The 23,038-nt window shown below is 43.2% G+C and overlaps 1 protein-coding gene across 1 annotated transcript; it reads right to left on the bottom strand.

The window, feature by feature from the left end:
- Nucleotides 1-2,935: 2,935 nt before the first annotated feature.
- Nucleotides 2,936-22,889, bottom strand: LOC103379827 (phospholipid phosphatase-related protein type 3-like). The gene is made up of 10 exons (XM_017033611.2): nucleotides 21,827-22,889; nucleotides 17,008-17,111; nucleotides 16,493-16,678; nucleotides 13,819-13,948; nucleotides 12,295-12,490; nucleotides 10,552-10,609; nucleotides 8,695-8,868; nucleotides 6,243-7,061; nucleotides 4,609-5,180; nucleotides 2,936-4,550 (listed from the first exon to the last, which is right to left on the bottom strand). Exons 2-10 carry the CDS (start codon nucleotides 17,086-17,088, stop codon nucleotides 4,121-4,123), a joined length of 2,646 nt encoding a protein of 881 aa, XP_016889100.1. The 5' UTR covers nucleotides 17,089-17,111; nucleotides 21,827-22,889; the 3' UTR covers nucleotides 2,936-4,120.
- Nucleotides 22,890-23,038: the final 149 nt, after the last annotated feature.

The raw sequence follows: 23,038 nt of genomic DNA, 5'->3' as shown, positions 1-23,038 counted from the left end.
AGCATAAGGGATTAGACTGCTAAAGTGTGGCTGGAAAAAGCTAAAAGTTAGCACATAGCATAAGGAATTAGACTGCTAAAGTGTGGCTGGAAAAAGCTAAAAGTTAGCACACAGCATAAGGGATTAGACTGCTAAAGTGTGGCTGGAAAAAAGCTAAAAGTTAGCACGTAGCATAAGGGATTAGACTGCTAAAGTGTGGCTGGAAAAAGCTAAAAGTTAGAAAAAGGTTAGCACAAAGAATTGCATCTAAAGCTAAAACTTAAAGCTATCAGTTACTAATGAATATACAAAATATGTGTGAATGAACTGATGCATATCACAACCTAAAATTCCGAAATGAGTATTTTTAAAAATCAGATTAAATGCAATAAAAATCATATTTATTAATGAAGATGGACATTTGTACAATTTGCTGGACAGTCTGCTCCGAGTCGGTCCATCCCTGCGGGTCATTGGGGACGGACCGGCACTGTAGCAGAATTCATTATAGAAACCTGACACTAGTCCAAGGGAAAAGCAGCAAATGTTGCACTGCAATGTGTGCATGTGCTGTCTCCATCTGGCTCTGTGTGAATGTCTCTCTCTCTCTCTCTCTGTGTGAATGAGCATGAGAGTAGACACAAAATCAATGGAGAAGATCTTTTTCTCGAGCGCCGTTCGTGCCGACGAAAAACCTCTTCTCCCCGCGTGGAGCCGTTCACCGCCGTCTGCCGACGAGCTATTAATAAACAGGAGCTCATAACCTGCTGTAAGAAGTCTTTCTGTTTTATTCAATGAGGTTATTATTAATACACATCAACCACAGATAGAAAAACATTAGTCCGTTAAAAAGGACTCCAGGGTATTTGTCGTCATATAAGTTAATATTAAGGGATTTTTTTTTTACAGCCAAAATGAGAGGAAAACTAGTACAACAACCACCAGCACTGAAAAATTAGTCAGTTCAACGTTCAACTGACGTGAGTCACAGACGCTATAAAAAGAATCCACACTCACACGTACGCACATGCAATACAAACCGACAAGCTACAGTATGTTCACCTTAAATACAAAATACAACTTGTTTGCGGCTGAACGCAGCCTCACCTTTACAAAAAAAAAACCAAAAAAAAAAAACCAGCTTATATCTATCCGAGGTTTGTGGAGTGTTTTCACCAGTGAGTGTGTGAGTTAGTGTGTGTCGTCATCAGATGTAGTCCTTAGATCTAAAATAAAGCACTTGTCATCAGAGCGTACGTCTTACAGCGCAGCAGCCTTCAAGGTATTCCAGGTCAAGGACCCCCAAACTGATGGAGAGATGGAGCAGGGACCGCCTGCTACAGATACTGTACAGAACTGTGTTTAGTACTACACCAGGCCTAGTGCCATGTACAAACATACTTTGTTATTTAGCATTCATTTCTAAGCTAAGGAAGTACACGGCTTCATATATTCACGTTTGTATTTTATACATGTGCAAAGTGCAGTGAGTGGAGAGGTGGCGCTCCTGTGTCGCTGAGTCTGTGCGTTTCTGACCGTGACCGTGACGTACCGTGACGTCTTTTGCCTCCGTTTGTCCATCCGCTGCACAATGTTGGATTTGTGTTTTTATGTTTTCAAAGACATTGAAATTTGGTAAAATGTGGGGCCGATAGAGGAAAAAAAATATTTAAAAAATGTTAAAAAAATGTTTACAATGCCTCTGCACGACCTCTGTGGGAGACCCAGAGACATCATAATGAAAACATGTAGTGAATTCTGGTATAATTACACAGAAGAGGAAAAACATTATGGATTGATCTGAACTGTATCATTGAAAACAACCTCATCTGTGAAGGTTGTTGCTGAAAATATCATTGCAAGTGCAATGCAACTTTAAACAAAACCAAAATTAAATAAAACCAGAGTGACACAGTGGTTGGTGCCAAAAAGATCCTCTTTCAGGCCCGAGTAAGTGATTTGTGTTTGGGGTTGTTGTTGTTTGTTTTTTTCTGCTCCTCCACAGGTGTGTGAATGGTCGTTTGTCTCTACAGTGTATGTTGTTCCCTGTGATGGACTGGTCGGTCGCCCAACGTTGTACATCGTCTAAACCTGATGGCTGCATTGGCCCTGCAACCTGAAAAAAAATATTTATATAAAAAGTAATGAATACATTTCCAGTGGACTCTCCACCCGCAGGAAGGTTCAGGGGGGGCTGGTACGGTGCAGTGTAATTTAGGTGGAGGTCGTGGAGACTACTGCCCCCGTGACCCGGTAACAGATAAGTGGATGAAAATGGATGATTGGATGGACGCCACCAGATATTTACATAATTATTTTTAAACCCCAGAGCTAGTTGATGCTGCATTGTACTTGAAATGATATTTTGAGTATGTGAGAGGTAAAAACTCAACCTGTTCTTCTGTAAAAAAAAACAACAAACAGTTCAGTGTGTGAGTGGAAATACTGACGTTACATCACTACAACCAGTACTGCTATTGAACGTGTACTCTGCTCATTTTAAATGATGTGGAAAACGTGGCCTGTCTTTCTGTTGGAGAACATCAACTTTGTTATATCGTCAGCGTTCCTTCCTGCTGGTGAACCATCAATAATCCATTTGGACCTGTCTGCACTAATCCATCTAAACAAGCGCTTTATGATTTACATCATTTTTCTAGTTTAGTACCAGACTGGACCCTGATCATCAGTGGGTCCAGTACGGACCCTACGTGTTCAAACATCGTTTTTGTATCTGATTGATCGTTAGAATTAAAAAAAAAAGGAAAACATTTTCAAAAGACATTTCAAAAAAGTGGCAGTGAAATAACTGCAAACAGATGTGTTGAATCCTTTAACCTCCTCCTACGGCTGAACAAGAGCCGGCTGTGAAAAGGAAACAGAAGGAGGCGTGTGGGTGTGTGTGTGGGTGTGTGGGGTGGGTGGTGGGTGTGTTTTAAGGCTGTGCAACAGATTTTTGCACAAAAAAAAAAACAAAAACAAAAACAGCGTGACATTGTGTGCCCCAGGGCAGGAGGATTTCTGTAACTTTTCCAATTAAAAAAAAAAAAAAATCCGTTATTCGGAAGTGACAGAATTAAAGTGACAAAATGCAAAATGAACGTTGCAGAATGTAGGTGAAGTGATCCCTAAGTCAATTAAAGTGTAGCTTGGTGTGTTTCTCTGTAGTGACTCTTTCTCTGTTCACTGTAGGAGAATTGACCCTGTAGGTGGCAGCAGATCCAACAGTGAGTGTTGATGATGATTTTTTATTTTAAAATGTTCTTAATCTTTTGTGAAGAAGTTGTCAACTTGTCTCAGTCCAGACAATTACACCTGTGTTCCCAGCACCCCCTAGAGGTTGAGATACAAACTCGGCCCCAACTTAACCCAAATTATTCACTGTAAATGTTCCCAAAATCCACTAGCCGCATCTTCCCACAGATGTTTTCTGGAGTATTTTGTGTATTTTGGTCATTGGTTATTTTTTCTTTACATTTGTTTTTACATCCAGCCTAAAATGGCAGTTTACGTACAGTATATTTTTGATGCTGTATGGAGTGAGTATTTTCAGCTGGGACAAGGGTAAATTCTCTGCGTGTAATAGTTGGCATCTGTAAAAAGCTGCTGCAGTGGGAAAAGCGCTCGTGTTGCCTGAAGTTATTTTGTTTTCTCATTCCTTCTCTCAAGGGAACCTTGATTTAGCAAATCCAAAGTGTTCACTGTGATATCGCTGGCTCTCAGCTGCAGCCTCTACTCCCCCTTGTCTTTGAGTTTGTCTTAAAGAAACATAGAGGATGCGCGTGCTTAAAGCAGAGGTGGACCTTGAGGATTCAACTCAGGTTTTTTTCCCTTGCCTACTGGTTCATTCTGGTTCTTTCCTCCGCCGGGGCTGTTGAGTTGGCACCGTGGGCAGTATCTGTAAGAAGGGCAGAAAAAGCAGATCCCCCGCCGAGCGCAGGAGCTGCCAGAACCTCCCAGTAGTCCTTCACCCCTGCTGTCTGCTCATTTTCCCGTCTTTTGACTGAACTTCCAGTCAGATTCAGTTTCTGTACACCTTTTTAAAAAGTCATGAACCTTTTATTTCCTTCATCCATCACATCCTGCTTTGTTTTACCGTCTCTCTCCAGTGGAGTTCCAAAGTACAATCTTTGAAGTGTCACTATAACATCCTCTCGTTCTGCATAGTCTTGTAGTAGTGCTCCTGCTCAGCGTGGCTGCGGGCGGAGCCTGAAGGACGTCGAGGCAGGGTGGAGGTGCGGGACAACGTCTGACCGTGGCCATCCATTAGTAAATCCGGGTGGGGAGGAGGGGGAAGCATGCTGGAGCAGGACGGGTGAGGAGGTGGAGGCAGGATAGAGGAGGATGGGTGAGAAAGGGGGTGCATGAGAGAGGCGGATGGGTGAGGAGGTGGAGGCAACAGAGAGGAGGAAGGGTGAGGAGGAGGTGGGGGCATATGAGGGGACGGGGGAAAATGTGGCGGTGTGGGGGACATCTGACAGGATGGGTGAGGAGGTGGGGGCAAGTGAGAAGAGGATGGGTGAGGAGGTGGGGGTAAGTGAGAAGAAGCTTGGTGAGGAGGAGGAGGAGGCGGCATGGGAGAGGATATGTAAGTGAGAAGAAGCTTGGTGAGGGGGAGGAGGAGGCGGCATGGGAGAGGATATGGAGTGTGGATGATGCGGCAGCGGGGAGGAGGAAGAGTGGGGTGGTGGTGGCGGGAGAGGGGATGATGACAGTTGGGGTGGCGGAGGCAGAGGGGAGGAGGAGTTGGGCAGAGGTGGCGGAGGAAGCTCGGGTTCTCTGTCCGTGCTGCCGCTGGCTGAGGAGGAGCAGAGGGAGTCTGTTTTTACCGGGAGCGTCCGGTAATCCCTGTAGTGGCTGACATTGTCCTGACGCTGCAGCGCCCCTCGGTGTTTGTCCCCCACAGGGTCAGTGAGCAGCATGTTCCCACTGATGGTGTTTCTCCACTCCCACGGCTTCCCATTGGTGGCTGACACCCGCACCACTGGGTGGTGAGGGGCATGAGCGTCGATGGTGACGATGCTCCCGCTCCCAGCGATGCTCCCGGGGTTGCTCCCGGTGCAGCTGTCTCGATCAGACGGGATCCTGTAGTAGGGAGACTCGGAGCAGTTGGAGCCCCCACCAGAAGAAGAGCCCCCCTCAGATGTCTTGTTGGACGAGGTCATCAGCCCCGGGCCCTGCTGTTTAGACATCGCTATCACCTGTTGCACAGAAAATCCCATTAGCATGCGCGGTAATACATCACCAACCCCGGCAGCAAAATTCAAAATCACCAAATAATTTAAACGTGGACGGCATTTCAGCCAAAGTTGAAATAAAGATTGCACCAGAATAGACTCAGATGACCTAGAAGTTTTACGGCCCAGATTGTAAATGCTGCAAGTGGGCTGCCGGATGCTGGATGTGGGCTGCAAATACTCTCACTTTGCACCTTGAATTTTTGGGTCCAGTTTCTGTATGCAGGTGTGGACAGTTTGAGAGACTTATTGAACTGGACTTAGTGGCTCAGATTCTCGATAACTATTGCAAGCTGCTATTTATATTTATTATATTTAGAATCAGTCATTTGACCCATCTGTGGCCCATCTAGCCAACATTAACTCAAAATGAGCCTAACACAAAAACAGAAGAGGGTTCTCGGCCCAGCTGCTGTATCTGAGAAACCTGACACTGGGCCAGATCAATGTTGCTACATTGGTTCTTGTTCTTATGAGGTAACATGAACTCGGAGGTCAGGCACTTCTGTGGAAGTAAACACTGGTAATAATGGGATATTTAATTCACCTCAGGAACATTTATAAAGGAGTTGACTGTGACCGTGATGTTTGTGCCCATGTCGCAGTACTTTATAACAAAATCTCATCAGTTAAAGTGGCAAGTGACAGTAAAGAGTTTGACAGATTTATTTTCCCAGATCAGGCTGAAAGACAGGAGCAAGCTCTGTAGGGCAGCACTGACTGGGCACAAGCCCCCTGGTGTTGGCACCCTCCTAGTACCGAGTGATGAAGCTTTCGGAGGTCGTAAAAGTCGGGGAATTAGCTGACGTTACACACACTCACACTCTTTGATGAACCAACAAGAATGAAATTCCTGCAGCTGACAGCTATCTTCTTCTTGGAAACGTCATCGCAGTTGAATGCAGTGTTATAGAACCTCACTTCCTGGAGTGAAAGGTCATCAGGAACCTTTACTTCCCAGTCATTTCTGTTGCAATCATCTAATGAACCCCAAATGAAATGATCAAAAACATGTTTTCATCTGACCTGAGTAACTCTTTGCTGACTCGGCGGCTGGTTGGGTTGCATGTTGGGTACGCGTGGAGTAGACACGGCGATGGGCCCTGGTCCGGGCTCTTTCACTCCTCCCTCTGTGAGTGCGAGCCACTTGGCCCGGGTTTTGGCACTCTTGGGGGAAACAGGTGGTGGACGTGTGGCCTCCTCTGGGATGTGGACCAGCGGAGGAGCCACCACCATCCTGGCTCCAGTGGGCGTGGCGGATCCCTTATTGGCCTGCACCGTGGGATAAAGAGAGGAAGGCATTCCCTGATCTAATGCCTCTTCTCCTCCTCCGTGCCCTCCTTCGTCTCTCCCATCAATTCCCTCCTCCTCATCTCGTGAACTCTGGCTGCGGAGCTCCAGTGAGCGCTGCTTCCACTCTGATACCAGCTGTCGAGACTTCTGTGGGTCAAAGGGGACGTGGAAGGTCATGTGGCGTTGCGTGGCGATAGGCTCATCAGAGGGAGAAATGGGGCTGTTGCCATTTGCGACTCGGGGTAGTGTGTTGCTGAACGTCACCATGGTTTCCTTGCCCATGGGACCCCTGGTAGCCAGCAGCTCCACGTCGGCGCTGGCTCTTTTGAGGGAGGCCAGGGAAGCCTTCTCCCTTCTTACTTTACTGCGAGCCCCAGATCCCATCCCCAGCTCCTCCCTGCTCTCCGACGCCCTGGGATTCTTCCTGTGGAGGGAGTCATGACCTCTTTGACTCAACACCCTGAGGCCGTCCTTATGATGAGAGGGAGTCATTTTCTGAAAGGAGGGAGCGTCTTCTTCTGACGCTTTGAAATTTCCCACTGCATAAACAGCCTGATTGAGGATAAGAGGAAAACAGGAAGGAAGGGAAAAAGCAACGTTAGACCAAAGTATCAGTATCAGTAGCAGAGAACTAAAGCAATAAATGACACGTAATATGTTGAGACATTCATCTCATTCAGTCCAAACTAGCTAAAAGCTGGGCTTAATCTACTAAGATATGATTAAAGTTAGCAGATAAGGAGTATTTACAAGCCAAAGTTACATTTGCTAAATGTTACCAATGACATAGCTAAATCAATACAAAAAATGAAAAAAAAATAAAAACAAGCGAGAAACGAGCCAGAATGAAGCTAAACACACGATCACGAGCTAGAATGAAGCTAAACACACAATCATCAATTTGCCAAAATTCCTCCAAAACGATCCAAAATCATCCCTGAAACATATTTCTCATTAACCAAGAGGTGACTCTTCATTTTAAATGAAGGACAGCCTTCTGTTCTCAGAAAAAGTAAACAAGAGATGGAAAAAGTCAGAGAGTGAAACAAGTGAGAAAAAAAAGCATCAACAATTTTTTTGAAAACGAGGTGCAGAATTGTTCCAGAGAATTCTCAGCAGTTTATTCATTCTCACTCTCCTCCTTGCCTAACGGCAGGCTATATTTAGCTTGTTAAAAACTGATAACAATATAAAAGAACTGCAGACAAGCAGAGAGGAGAGATGATGAAAAAAAAGTTGCTAACACTTGGAGCGAAAGTGTTAAAATAACACAATAGGGAAATGTAGTCACTGTAAAAAAGTGCCACTTAATTCAGGAAAAAAACAAACTATTTATACTTTTGCCATTACTGTCACAACATGGCGGCAGTTAGCTGTTTCCCCAGGGCTGAACAAATCCTTAAAAGCATAAAAAAACATATGGGGACATTTCGTCAGCAAAAATAAAGCAATTCAGAATAATCAAAGCATCGCCCTCTTAGTGTGTAAAGAATATTAATGAATTCGACGTAACAGAATCTGGAACTAGATGCTAATTTAGAAGGTAACTAAAACGTAGCCCATCGCAAGTCAAGGACGCATTTAGCTGTAGACTAATGCTGGTAAGCAAAATAACGTACGAAGAGCTTCAATGTTACACGTATTTAATACATGCTCTCTTTAAATTGTTTAATGTGGAAATACTAAAATGCTAGACTTTGTATTGAAGTTAGCTAGCCGGTGGCTAACATTTGTAAGCAAGTTATAGTAGTTACACATTCACTTGTCTGTATATTTTAAATGTTCTGTACATTTTAATTGTGACACAAGGGAAGAAAACGACGACAACACTGTGCAACGGTTTAGCTGTTTGGAGCTAACACTTGCTAGCAGGCTAACAAGCTTACTGTTCTGCGACTTTGCAAATTTGAGTTTTTTAATTGAATTTGTTATCAAGTGAATAATAATCTATTTCTATTTGTAGGTTTACGTCTAGTAGTACGTCTTGTTACGTTTGCTGTGTTTTTTTTTAGGTTCTAATTTAGCTGTGCTAATATATTAACATATTCAGAATAAGTCTGAATAAATGTTATCAAAATGTTGCACACCATTCACACTTTATTTGGTCACAATTTTGCAAATTAAATATACAGTGTTATCTGCAGTCATGTTCTTCACACAATATTGGACACTTCATTCAACTCACCAGATAGACTCCAATTCCAGCTCCTATCAGGTATCCAACATAGACGTCAATTGGGTGACTGCGATGCTGCGTTATCTGTGTCAGCCCAGCGAGGCCTGCTGCCATGCAGAAGGCGAACACCAGCAGGGGTTTCAGGAGTTTGGTCGTGGTGCTGATGCTAGCGTTAAAGTACATCTGAGGAGACAAGACATTTTCAAGATCAATGAAAAGAACAAAGCAAATAGGGGTTAAGAAAAATTCCTGTGGCTCAAACAAGGGAGTGTTTAAGGAAAAAGAGAAAAAAAAAAGACATTATTTTGATAGGTACGATTTTACCGTACTCTACGTACTGGACAAAAACGAAGTAAAATACATTTAAAGTCAGGATGTCAGCGTGTCTCCATGGCCTCTATACTGGGATTACATAAGGTGGAGGACAGTCGAGTGACAGAAAAGATGGTTTGGCAAAACTTTTAACAAGCATATGCTTCTACTGTTGAACATAAATACACTGATGGAAACAGGTGAAAGGACTGGTGGGTGTCTGTCAACACCAACTCTCTGCTTAGTGGAATCTTTTTTTTTTTTTTCCAATCATAGTGTGTCATTAAAAAAGCCAATTAGTCTCACATCAGTTTCCATTTACATCAGAGGTCATTGAGAATGAATGTGTGTTGTCATTGTCTGTCAGCAGCTAAACTTTGAAGACGACCATTATTTTATGGTGGTAACAAACCACTGCATTTCTCTCCTCTTTTTCTTACGTGATCAGAAATCTGTCTTTAATGAGCTCACACTGGACCCAGCCAGGCGGCAGACTTGTGTCCACTCACTAACTATACGCTTTTGTAGACACGCTGTTGGTGGAGGTTTATGTGTGGGCTGGACTGTGTGGGTGAGGAGAAGGGGTGAGGGGGGCGGGAGGGGGTGTTGCAACCTCATGGAAAAATGACAGCTTTGTTTTCCCATATTGCTGCCGTAAGCTCAAGACAACAGCAGAGAACTGATGCAGTACATCAATAAACTGAAAACAGTGTAACACCACTGACTCGTGTAACAATTGACAGCAAACACAGTCCAACAGAAATGATCTGATTTGCAGGAAGTAAGTTATTGCTGCAAACTGCAGCAGATCTGGACAAAGCCTGTTAGCTTTTCTTTTTTTTTTTCCTTTTATTTCCATTCAAGAAATACAAGGGATTGCAGACTTTAACAGGCCGAAAAATTTCCTATAGTAAATTATATCTACTAGTCAAACAAATAAAGGAAGCAGAGGTCCTACAGTAAATTATATCTATAACTATAACTAGTCAAACAAATAAAGGAAGCAGAGAAAATTAGCATTTAGTTAGCCAACACGGCTAAATGACAACAAATGTTAGACCAGACATGATAAAACATAAGTAAATGTTGATTTATAGAGTCACACAACTAGAATTAGTTAATATCTGTCCACAAAGAGCAAAAATTGTATCCAAAAATTATCGACAACTTTGTTTTAGTTAATACAGAAAAGACTAAAATACAGCAAATTAGCTAAGTGTATTGCCAGAAATAGCTGAATGTTAGCAAAAATGTCCAGTACTCATCACTTTAGCCATAAAATTGATAAACTGACTGGTCAACTAACTGACTACATGCTACTATAGAGATACTGTATCTACTCCAAATGCAGGCAAAATTTAGCCAATAATAAATGTTACAGGTGTTAGCAAAGAAGCTAATATTAGCAAAAATATTTGCTAGAAATGGCTAAAGTACCAAATTGAGTCAGTTCAAAACAATATTGCATTCCATTCGTTCACCAACACACAATCATCATCGTGCAAACAGATTGTGTTCAGTTGCAACAATGAGTGAAACTCAGGAAGTGCTTACGGATATATAGACAGCAGCGAAGCCAGAGAGTGTTGCATGCTGGGATGGAAAGGTTTTCCTGGTGAGAAAAAAAGGGGAGGGAGAGTGAAGAAGTGAATATGTCGGAAAGTGAAGGCAATTGATTAGTCACAAAAACACAGTTCAGGTGTTGAGTAGAAACTAAACAGTTTGTGTTGGTTGGACAAAGCTAACCCTCAGCTAAGCTAAGCTGTCTTTAGTATATTTTAGGCGTGTATTTTTTATTTTTTGGGGGGTTTATTCTTAGCTGTTGTAGTGGCTAGTATTTTGATCTTTATAGTAATTTTTGTTAATAGTGGAGCAGTGGCAGGATGTCGCCTGTTACTGGACTCTGGGTTCAACACCACCCAGTCCCCGAGTCCTAGGTTGGGTTGCATCTACTGCACCCTGTCAACACCACCCTGTCCCCGAGTCCTAGGTTGGGTTGCATCAGGAAAGGTATGCAGTGTAAAAACTCTGTTGTACTACTGTGTAGACTCCCACGGTGACGACCCAAAGTAAAAGACGTATTATTCCTGTTTTTGCAATGTTTTAACTGTTCACTATGTTTGAGGTAACCTTAAATGACCTTTAACATATTTGAATTATTTGTAAGTGGCTCTTTTGAACATACGTTTACGCTGGTATTTATTTCATTTTGCTAGCAAGTTAGCAATCTCAATGTCTTCAATAGTTTGTTGTCACCAACAAAGCTTTTTTAGACTTGGAAATGTGAGCAATGAACACAGCAGTGAATTACAGCGACATCTCCTGCGCCTGTACTATAAACATGTAGCAGATTCACCCAGCACCATATTGCTCCTTTGGCCTCAGACTCCTCCACTGCTCCTGAGTGAGAACGACTCTGTCACCCTAGCCTCTATAATTGCCTGTTTTCCATTCTGCAGTATGGATTTTTTTTATTTATTACACAACAAGGCAAAAGGCTACAGAATAAAATCTTATATTTCATGAAAATGTTCTCGAAGCAAGAGCATAAATAAATGGAATGTGCTGTAATCTGTGAAGCTGTTGCGTCAAAGGATGACAAAATCTTTTTTTTTTTTTAAACAAAGAGACATTTATAAAAGCAGGACTATTTTCGTATCAGCTATATTTAGCCTTACTTTCCTTTTCTGTGTGCACAGTTAAACGTCTCAGCTTGTTGTTCCAATAGTCACTGTGCTGCTAAACACACTGGAGCAGGGCTCAGTGAGACCATGTTAGGTCTTTTATTCTAAGCCTTGTTGCACAAATAGACTCTTAATGTACAAGAGGTATTCAATGTGTAGTACCTGATAAGCAAATACTTGCATTTAAAAAAAATAATCCACTCGTAACAACAGCAAATGCCGTACGGCTAAGGTGCTTTAATCTGCTCTAATCCCATACATATGCTAATGAATGTGGACCACTCCTTATCGTGCGGTTTGCTAACACGCTGTCGTTTTGGGATGTAAGTGCAGCGGCAGGCAGTAGATTATACAACCTTAAGTCCATAATTCAACCGTGACACGTGTTCTGCAGCCGTAACTGACGAAAGATAAACAACAAACTGCAGGGAAACCTCCAGAAACGGCATCATTTGGGCCAAACGACAGCAGAAATAGCTAGTTTATTATCCACTAAGATTGAGTTATTTTATCGTAAACATGTAGGGGTTCATTAACGATCGTGTAAACGTGAGGCTTGAGTCTTCAACTCTTAAAGTTCAGCTCCAAATATGGCACGTGGCACACGTCTTACCTGGCTGACATGATAGCGTACTGGTCCTTCCCCATACATATGTCCTGTGTGATGTAGGCGTTGTTGTCACATGACACCCCGGGAGCGGTGTAATTGGGCTGGCAAACAGTGAGGAAGAAGGGGGCGTGGTAACCGGTGGCTAGCTGTATGACATCTGTCACCAGGGCTGTTGCCAGGAGACCGAACACGTGAACACCTGAGGGACAGCGGTAGACCAGTGGCAGAGGAAGGAGGGAAAAAAAAATTGCCCAGCAATGTGTAAATGTTCCTTCAGCCTCAGGGTAAGTCCTCTGTTATAAATACACCTGCAGCCAGGAACTGCCCTGCACTTACCCCATCAACCATTTGTTCCATGATGACATTTTTGTGCCGACAGTGAAACTTTGCAAGGTGATTTAATTACTGTTTTCACTTGAAGGCTCTTGGTGTGCCTCAAGACACTCTCTGTGAAAAATGTAATTTGGTGCCAAGTCACCCTTCATTAAATACGTGTAATTAGCCAATTGTCAGACTAGGAACAACCAGTCATTTTTTTGAGGGGCAACAACTGGTAAGTGAAATAATTAGATCTCTTCAAAACTGAACTTAAAAAACAATTTCTTTTCAGGTCCCTTTATTGGGAGGTATTTCACCTCAGTGAGTAAACGTGATGATGTCGACTGTGGCCAAGTAGCTGTGAGCTAAAATAATAAACCATGATGTCAAAGTGAAGTCCAGTAGGAGACAGAAACAAGATTCTTTTAAAAAATAAATACGCTTTCACTGAATTACAGCAAAGTGCAAAAACAAAAGATGGTGCTGTACTATGTAGACCATTGTTTCCCAAAGACTGGGTCGCGACCCTCACGTGGGTCACAAGAGGTTTTTTTTGGGGGGGTCGTCTCGCATCAGTTTCCCAGGAGTTAATAACAAATAATGTCTATTGACTTGGGTCGCGGCGGTTTGTGACTGTTAAAATATGGGTCCCCAGAAAAAAAAGTTTGGGAAACACTGATGTAGACTATGTAGATGTCAAAATACTTCCTGGATGATCAAGCAAACTTTTTTAGAAAAAAAACATTGAAACTTAGTAAATCAAAATTTGTCACATCACAGTTCGCAAGCAGGCAAACTATCCTTCTGTCAGACAAGGAAAGACAATGTGGGTATTATATATATATATATATATATGTATATATATATATACACACATATATATATACACATATATATGTATATATATATATATACACACATATATATGTATATATATATATGTGTGTATATATATATGTGTGTATATATATATGTGTGTATATATATATGTGTATATATATATATATATACACACACATATATATATATACACACATATATATGTATATATATATATGTGTGTATATATATATATATATATATGCTCTATATATTTGTGGACAGACTGAGTGGCAGACAGATATATAGGAAATTACAGAGACGGGAGCTGCACCAATGCACAAACGTGAGAGAGGTTAGACGAAACCTTCGACATTGACCGGGACGTACCAACGAATCGTACGGTCCGACGCAGAAATGAGTTGAAGCTGCAGCCTCCGGCGTTGATGCTGCTCTCCGACTTTGGACAAGTCTTCAGCTTGGACTGCATACAGTACATGAGGCCCTCCCCCATCATTATCTACAGGCAGAGCAGGAGAAAACGTCGGTGAGGGGTAGAAGGATTGGGAAAGAGAATTGGGCAAGAATGTAATGATTAACGCACCAGGAAAATACAGCAACAACAAACCCCCCCGAAAAAAAGACAAAAGTAGAGAGTGGGCAGAGAGGGGAAGGAGTTTAGGTGCTGTGTCAGATATTCATCAGTGTGATTGTGATGTACAGCGTGAGGGCCCTGGTGTGAGAACGCAGGCGAGGGCGCTATTGAACGGTGATCACTTCCAATCAGAGTGATAGATGAGCGTTGGGGAGCTGCTGCTGGTTTCCGTGCTGCTGATGGATTAGTGTGTGAGTATTGACAGGAAGGGAAGTGTGCAAGCGTTTGATGGTGCGTATTGGAACGGAGGGTGTGTATTTATCAACGTGTTCATCGATTGCGCGAATCTGAGCAGGGATTGGATTTGTTTTTGCGAGTCATCGAGAGGCCGTACGTTTCAGGCTCTCATATTTCCAGGTTGACAAATGTGTGCGGCGGCACCCACACACTCCACAGCCACTGATCTCCAGTGGTGGGACTTCATCTTAGAGATTCTAATATGAGAAGGTATGGCTCTGGTAAAACTACATCATTTTTGCATGAGCTGCTGATCAAATACTGCAAAGGCTCAAATCCACAGGGAGGAAATTATACCTCCTCTTCCTCCCAGGCTTCTTCACTATTTGGTTTTTGCTGGTTCACCGTTACATTTCTCCTTTCGGCTTTTCTAACATCGACTGCAATTTGGAGCATCGAAGATCTGATGCACTAAAGCTTGCGGTATGTTTCTATCCACTAGGGGTGACGTAAGGTTCTATATTATCACATATGTTAGAAAACGCTCCCGCTAGTCATATGCAAATGATTTAAATGATTATGTACAAGAGTAAAAACTGCAACTCTAATGAGTTTAAATGGCTCTGTAGCATTTTAACAAACATTAATATTATTTTCCAACACCAAATAAAGGCATTTGCCTCCTCTCTGTCAGTTAAACTCCTTGCAACACAAGTTAGGCAGGGGGCGCTGTATCCTCCAAAATCAATTAAATTCAGATATAACACAAAACCATGTTCAAAAATGAAGGACGAAGTGGGAAAGAAAATGTAAAATGTTCCACTTTTTCTTCAGTGATCACAGTTTAAACCAAACGTTTATTCACCAACAGAATGTAGCCCATGTGATTTTAACAGACTTTTCCAAATGTTGTGCATCTTAATTACTGCCCCCTCTGGCAGAAACATAAAAACCATGTAGTGGCAAAACACTGTTGGATTATTCCAGCAAATGTTCCAGCATCATTTTTTTCTTTTTTGGTACCCAAAACTGAATCAATTTGGCAAGAAGACATAGTGGCTGAAGATGTGGCCCACATTTTGCACACTGAATGTGGGCCAGGAAAGTTCAGATATTTCACTAAATGGCACCACAAAGGCCCTGACAACACAGCAACTGTACCTTTGTCTAAAATGTGTAGCAATAAATAAAATTAATAGAAGATAAATATAGGGTCTGGATACAGAGTCCAGAGCTCCATGTGTCGGCTTCTCAGACTCAAAGTGTGTTTTTCTTTGTACTCGTTAGTGGGATTTTTTTTATACGGAATATATTTTCTCGACTGCATGTCAGACATGCTTTTGTGCACACTGTCCGGATCTTTGCCTCGCTCTTCCTCATTTCTTCTGCATGATTATATGATTCCTTCGGGTTGGGGATATTTTTGCAGACTGTGGTGTGTGCTCCTGTCAGTCAAAGAAAGTCAGCAGGAGTTTAGAACTGGCAGTGTCTCAGTCCGACTCCAAGTACGGCTGTCAATCCTCCCCTCAAATCAGATTTGAATTTCTACTGCTTTTTATGTTAAATATTCAAATTCTAGTTGAAGTTTTTTAAAAAAAAGTTTTTTTAAGCTCATTATATACATCTGTACCGGCTTATTAATACATTCCACGTCCACTAGAAGGCACTCCAAGAAAATCTGCTATATAATATGACTACAACTGTAACTCATCTTTTTTTGTTTGAAGTCAAGTCTGAGCAGACATGTATCATACTCCTTAGGCAACTTAAGAAATATTGCCTTTAATGCCTTTGTGGCTGCACCAACTTTTGCCACTGTTTTAAGTGGGCACAAAACCAGAATTAATCTCAAAGCCAGAGTTAGGATTTACTATGTTTACTTTCCTTAGTGGTGTTACGTGTTGACTGTTAATGCCTCTGTGCCTGCGCATACTCTTCATTTGTTTTCACACCTGAAAAACCTGCAAACACCAGAAATATGTCGTTTTTGACCTGCTCTGTGGCTGAATGAAAAATAATGCCTCTGTGCCTGTCACTTTAGCGTAATGCAAACTCCTGACCAAAAACAAAGACGCCAAAGGTCTCGTTCGTCGTGGAAGATCTCCAAACATGAACATTTCGTGACAGTTTGGTTTGTCTTTTTTTGAACATATCACTCCTGATCCCAAATCCTTAGAGTGAAGCCCTTCAGTGCTCATAAATACGGCCCATGTGAGTGTGGACTACACTTACGGATGCGGCAGGACCAGCGAAGGCCAAGCTGAGCAGCATCAGCAGCGGGATGAGCTCATCTCCCGTCTCTATGTACGGCATGGACAGGTCACGGTCACGGCAGCGGAAACCCACCATCGCAGGAGACAACACATCTGTCAGCTCCAGGAAATACAAGGACACCAGGGAGGAGAGGACGATGGGGAGCTGGACAAACACACACAAACACACACACACACACACATCAGACACAAGGGCAAAGCAGAGAGTGAGCAGCATTAAATATTGTCCGGAGAGTGAGTGAACCGGTGCCGTCCAGGCTTAAAACACACACACACACGCGTACACGCTTAGAGAAAAGTGATGACACCAGAGTGTGTGTAGAGGTCACGCCCAGACGCAATCAAACACAAAACACTCTCTCTGCTGTGATATGAGTCTATAAAACAAGGAATCCACCTGACGATTCAGCGAGTGCAGTGAGTACAGCCATGTTCACGCCACCAGGGGGTGATTCATCAAAATTGTACACGTACCTCTACAAAATAAAAGCATGGCAGCAGCGTCATGCTGTCCTTGGGCGGCTTCTTCTTGGCTTTGTTTTTGGGAGACGGCATCTTTGGTTGGGACCAGTCAGAACCTGTTGGGGGAAAACAAAACAAATCAGCGATTTCCAAAGATTTCATACGAAAAGGTTGAAGGCGGTTTAACACTGCGAGGTTTAATGCTGCACAAATGAAAATGTATTGCGTTGAATAATAGAGCCCGCATCCAGATGAATTACGAGCAATTTGGTTGAGGGGCTGCTCGGTAATGAGGTGCGTTATTGGTTTACGCCGGAACTCTGTTTGCAAACATTGTCAATGATTAAGGCCATAATTCTGCACAGAAGCATTTAAAACCACACAGCCGTGGTTTCCTCACGTCTTCTTGTGTGTGTGTGTGTGTGAGAGAGAGAGAGAGAGAGGGAGAGAGAGAGAGAGAGAGCAAATTTAAATATTCTCAGCAGAAAAACAAATGATTGTTACTGAGAAATAACTGTTCAGCCAACACAGTTTGGAGAAAAAAATTCAGTTTAACTTCTAACTAATCACTCTGTTTCAACTGAATAATATTCATTTAATAATAATAAATATTTCCACAGTTTGACTGTTTTTCTCATCTGTGCGTGTCAGTGAGGCTGGGATGTTGATCAGTATTGGCCAGGGAGGAGGAGTGGGGGAGTGGAGGGGGGGGGCACCACACATCTCCATACATTAACTGGCATTCATTCAAGAAATTGAATTTCCCACAAAAATTGTCAGCATCCATCCATCCATCCATCCATTTTCATCCTCTTATCCGTTACCGGGTCACGGGGGCAGCAGTCTCCATGACCACCACCCAGGTCACACTGCACCGTACCAACCCCCCCTGAACCTTCCTGCAGGTGGTGAGTCCACTGGAAGGTACCAACGGCCCTAACCAGGATTCGAACTTGCCCAGGAGGTGAACCCTGGGGTTCCACACCAATGACAGAGACATTGCCTCTGGGTCACAGCGCCACATTGTCAGCATTAATTAGTCAAATTTTTCACGTTATATTACTGCCTTCTCACCACTGTCTCACTCAGCAGTGGTCTCCAACCTTTTTGACATCACACATTTCTGGCGACCCACGGAGACACTTTAGTAGCCGTCACTTGAGGCGTCACGTGATTACAGCCGTCAATTTAAATGAGCCAGCTCAGATATTTTTTAATTTTTTTTAAAAGAATAACAATGAGTTGAAAAAATATTTCTATCAGTTTTATTATTTAAAAAAAAATTACAAGATATTTCAGGTGACCCCATTTGAATTCCTGGCGACCCCACATGGGGTCACGATCCCAAGCCTTAAAAACACTTAACCTCTCAATAAGGCAGGACTATTCCTCCTCAGATCTCCTCACCTTACACTTCCTGTTCCTAACTATTTACACCTCTAACCCTAACCCCATTTTTTTTTAATCACCATCCAACCTTCTGCCTGTGTTCAGCCTTTTCTCTGAGATAACAGCTCCCGACCTCGAGGCGCAATAAAGCGGCGGGAATCAAAGACTTTTGCTTGATTTCCATGACCAGTGCAAATCGAGAGGAGCAGACCTGTGAGGAGATAAGTGTAGATCAAAGACGTGGCAGAAAAAAAAAGTCAAAGGCAAATGAGAATGTGAGGCTGAAGTGTGTGTGAGTGTGTGTGAGTGTGTGTGGTGGTTGGTCTCAGACAGAGATGGTAGTTAGGAGGCTGTGAAAGCAGCTTAAGAAGATGATGGACCTGGAGTCCCACTCACGCAGCTGCTTGTTCTCAATGACCTACTCCAGTCAGCTTGGACCGAGGTCTTTACAGACACAAACACACACACACACACACACACACACACACTCATGCAGTCAATGAGACTCTTGAAGATGGGAGGAGGGGGGAGTGAGGCCACATTCATCTACTACACCAGCATTGTTCTCTGAAGCACTGCTGCAGACATGATGTCCCTGTGTCTGTGCTTGGAAAACGGGAAGAACTGGGAATGTGTGTGTGTGTAATAGTAGTAGTAATATTTGAGTTTTCCAAGTTACGAGTAAGCTACTTTTGCAAAATGTTCCTCGTGATACGAGTGCTCGACCGTCTCGCCCACTGTCTCTTTGGGATAATTTACCAATTTATTTATCACAATAATATAAAATGTTTTCTTAATTATTATAATTTTATATTATCAATATATTTGTTTATATATTTGTTTTTTAGTCATTTAATTCATTAATAGTATATTTCTGGTTGGCTGGAATGAATGAATTGTTTTTTAGATATTTTGCTGCTGTGGAACCGATTGGACTCACCTATAGAGGCGCTATTGTGTCTGTAATAAAAGATCGGCTCGACATACGAGTGCTGCTGTGGAACCGATTGGACTCGCCTATAGAGGCGCGATGATCTGTGATGGAGCGGGGATCATCATAACCGTCTTCTTCTTGGTTGTTGATGCTACCTGCTAGATCGGACCGTGTTGAATGGCTTGAATGAATGAATTGTTTTTTAGATATTTTTAATGGGGAAAAGATCGGCTCGACATACGAGTGCTGCTGTGGAACCGATTGGACTCGCCTATAGAGGCGCGATGATCTGTGATGGAGCGGGGATCATCATAACCGTCTTCTTCTTGGTTGTTGATGCTACCTGCTAGATCGGACCGTGTTGAACTGAACTGACAGAAGGACATGCGGTCGGTGTGCACGTGCCATATGGTCCCACAATCCTGCTGTGACCCTACACACGCAGATGATGACTTTGACATCAGATACACCATTGTTGCTGTTGAGTCATTATATGAGCTTTAGCTTTAGCATTAGCTGTGTCCATAGAAAAGTCCTTGTCTCACTGAAGCACAGACTGAAGCAAGTCTCAGCTTAAAGAGATTTCAGCTTCAGGTCAAACGCCCAGCTTGTGTCAGAGCGGCCTCACTGAGCACAGGGCAGTCAGTAAGTGTTCGACTGACAAGCTGACTGACACAACTGTCAAATGGACTGTGAGGAGACTTTTGGGACAACGATTTGACTGAAGTTTTGGGGAAAAAAACTTGCAGTAAAGATGAAAATCCACCGATTCTACGAAGCTGAATTCTTGTGTCTACTTCTTCTTTTGCATATGTTTTATTCATGTTTCATATTCATCCATATTAATAATTCCATCATTAGGATTAGTCACAAAAAACAACAGGTGTAAAAGACATATAAATACAACTGTTGGTCATATTTAGGAAAGTTGATTTTATCTCAAACCCGCATGATTAATTGCGATTATGTTCAAAACTAATCATGATTAATCAACATAATTCCACAGCTCCCGTGTGATTAGGCAGATTAACGTTTATAACCATTTGACAGTTTGATATATTCTGTGTGAAACAGTGAGCTCTATTTATTGTTGATTAATGTATAAAATCCTTATTTAAAAACAAAGTCTCTCAAATCATGACCAAAAGTGGGTCACGTGGTCAAATTTGACCAGTCACAGTACTACATACTGTAATACTATTGCTCCTCATTAAGTTGTACTGCGAGATGCTGACTTTAAACATACTTTCATTGAACTCCACTGCTTGTAGTGACGGAGAACATTTTTTACCAACCGAAGCTGTTTCCGTTCTCATAGGTCGTCATCGTGATATTGACAGTTTTAAAGTTGGATTCAATACCTGATGAAAGCCTCTGCATTTATCTGGTCTTAGGACCAAGGTCAGACCAGGGTGTCTGTGTTATGATGGGAAAAGGATGGATTCAATATTTGACCCAAGGACACAGTGGTGAGCAACTCAATTCCAACTGAGGCTTTGGTTCAGGAGCCAATATTCAGCCTTGAAATGTAAAATAATTTCTTTGAAAGCCATGACATAACATCTCATATGTGGATTTGACACAAAATTGAAGAAAATGAAATCACATGTTTGTGAATGTGGCGTTCCACAGATAGGAGGAGCTGCAGCCTCCTGTCCATGAGTTGGTCATTTTAACATTAGAAGTATCTGGGCCACAGTTACCTTCTTGTATGTCGGTCATTTTAGGCTCACATCTGTTATGTCTGGGTCAGATGAAAATGTGCAGCTGCTGCTCCGTGTACCAGGTGTACGTCACACTGGCCTGATGTGTGGGCTTTGGCCCATGTAACTGGAGGAGAATGTCAAAACCATGGGACTGAATATAAGCCTCCTTCCTTGTTCTAGTCAGAGTGAAATCCACCAATCAGAAAATCTTACAGAGAGCAGGTTTCACATTTTGAATCTAAAACACTGCTCTGCCCAAATCATGGCAAATGTGAATTGTAACCAATCAGAAAGTGAACTTTCACCGGTCCAAACTCAATGTCAACTTTCCCATCCTATGTAGCCCACATATAACCATGTGCAGCCCGTATTGGCATGCTGGTGAACCCAGACACTGCAGGGCCTTCAGCAGCCGTGCACACACAGATGACCATATGTTCAACTGACTGTGGAGAGAGTTGGCCGCAATCCACTAACCTCCCTTATAAAATGGTCAAAATAGTTAAAAATCGACTCCATTTTTTTTATCTGTACAACATGTGCTACCACGTGTGATAATGTGATTTCCTTTTAGTAGCTCTCACATCATGCTGTGTGTACTGGCCTGTAGTGATGACATAGCTATTACTCCATCACCAGAAGAAACCCTGTGCGTGTGAGATCATCAATTATGGAAGCGTGGAAAACCATGTGCTGTGTGCTTTTTCCTCTCCGCTCTCTGAAAGCAGGACACGGTGATGCCGGCGAACAGGGAGGAACCGCGTTCCTCCCCCGGACCACTCGCCCCTCTCTGCACACTCACCTCTGTCCCGTGGGCTCCGTGAATTCACCGAGTCTCTGCGCCCCCTTCCCCCCCGGCGTGGTCTTGCGTGCTGCTCCAGTTTGGCTGTGGACGCGTTCCTTTAATCCATCTCTCACGGGTCGCAACCGCAAAAAAAATCCCAGAAATCCACTGTTGTCCGTCCAAAGAGCGCCGTGGTGGGCTGGTGTTCTTGGAGAGGGACGGACGGAGAAGGTGAGGAGACCCTCGGAGCAGCGGAGGAGACACGGAGCAAGGTTTGCTGACGGTGGCCAGCGCAATTTGCGGCACTCTCTGCTCCGCTCTTACGCGCTCCTCTCCTCCTTGGCTCTGGATAAGTGAGAAATTCACCTGCTGTCCACCCTCATCCGCTGCTCCTCATTATTTCCTCCACCCTTCATTCAGTTCTCTCCTCCAGAATCTGCATGTACAACAGAAGGAGGTGAGACCAACTCCCTTGACGGAATTAGGAGCTGCTTTTTCTGTGCAGCGCTTCCGTTTGGAGGGGTTTTCGGGTGGACGCAGTCGGCTCCACAACGCACACACACAAAGGCACAGCCTGGGAGTGAAGGAGGAGGAGGTTAGCATGAGGAGAGAGGGAGGGAGGAAGGGAAGGAGGGAGGGAGGAGAGAGTGTGTTGTGTGTGCCTATGGTGGTGGGGGAGGAGGAGACAGTCTGGTCCATATATACTTCTCCCAGCTGAATTCCTGTTTCGAGGCTACCACTGGAGAGGCGACCTAGACAAAGGGTGATTTTTTTTTTTTACTCCCCCCTCTGCTCCCCCCTCCTCTGTGTTTTTGGGAGAACGTGTGTGTGGAGTAAAGGCTCATGTGAGCATAATCGAGAGGGGGCGTTTACGGGAGATGATATCTCATCTACGGATGCAGAGGCTGCTTTGAGTGTGTAATTATAAATAGGCTAAAAACAGGGCTCTCCACCAACAGTGAAGTTCTCTGCTTCGGCAAGTACCAGCAGACTGTTCCAGTCCAAGCACCGACTGGTGTCCCAGAAGTCCCGGTCTTTGTTTATTGTGGAAGGGTGTGGCAGGGGTCCGTCCACCCTGGTGCTTCTCTGGATCACAGTGTCCGAACGCAGGACTGGACTCCGGGTCATGTTGCTGTAGTTCACTGACTCACCATTTACAGCAGTGTGATTCACATGGGTGTTCAATTCGGTTTTCCTAATTGTTATTGAGAACTGCAGTGAGTATTCGGT

Source organism: Cynoglossus semilaevis, chromosome 1, assembly GCF_000523025.1.
Source record: "Cynoglossus semilaevis isolate Cse_v1.0 chromosome 1, Cse_v1.0, whole genome shotgun sequence".
NCBI lineage: Eukaryota > Metazoa > Chordata > Actinopteri > Pleuronectiformes > Cynoglossidae > Cynoglossus > Cynoglossus semilaevis.
This window is presented reverse-complemented; position numbering and strand designations above follow the sequence as displayed.

Bases quoted from the DNA above. Each gene is read 5' to 3' on its own strand.
- LOC103379827 (XM_017033611.2), bottom strand. From the start codon at position 17,088: ATGCCGTCTCCCAAAAACAAAGCCAAGAAGAAGCCGCCCAAGGACAGC. The intron at 16,679-17,007 runs GTACGTGTACAA...GTGTTTGTCCAG, and splicing joins CATGCTTTTATTTTGTAGAG to CTCCCCATCGTCCTCTCCTC. The intron at 7,062-8,694 runs GTGAGTTGAATG...ATCCTCAATCAG, and splicing joins CTGGAATTGGAGTCTATCTG to GCTGTTTATGCAGTGGGAAA.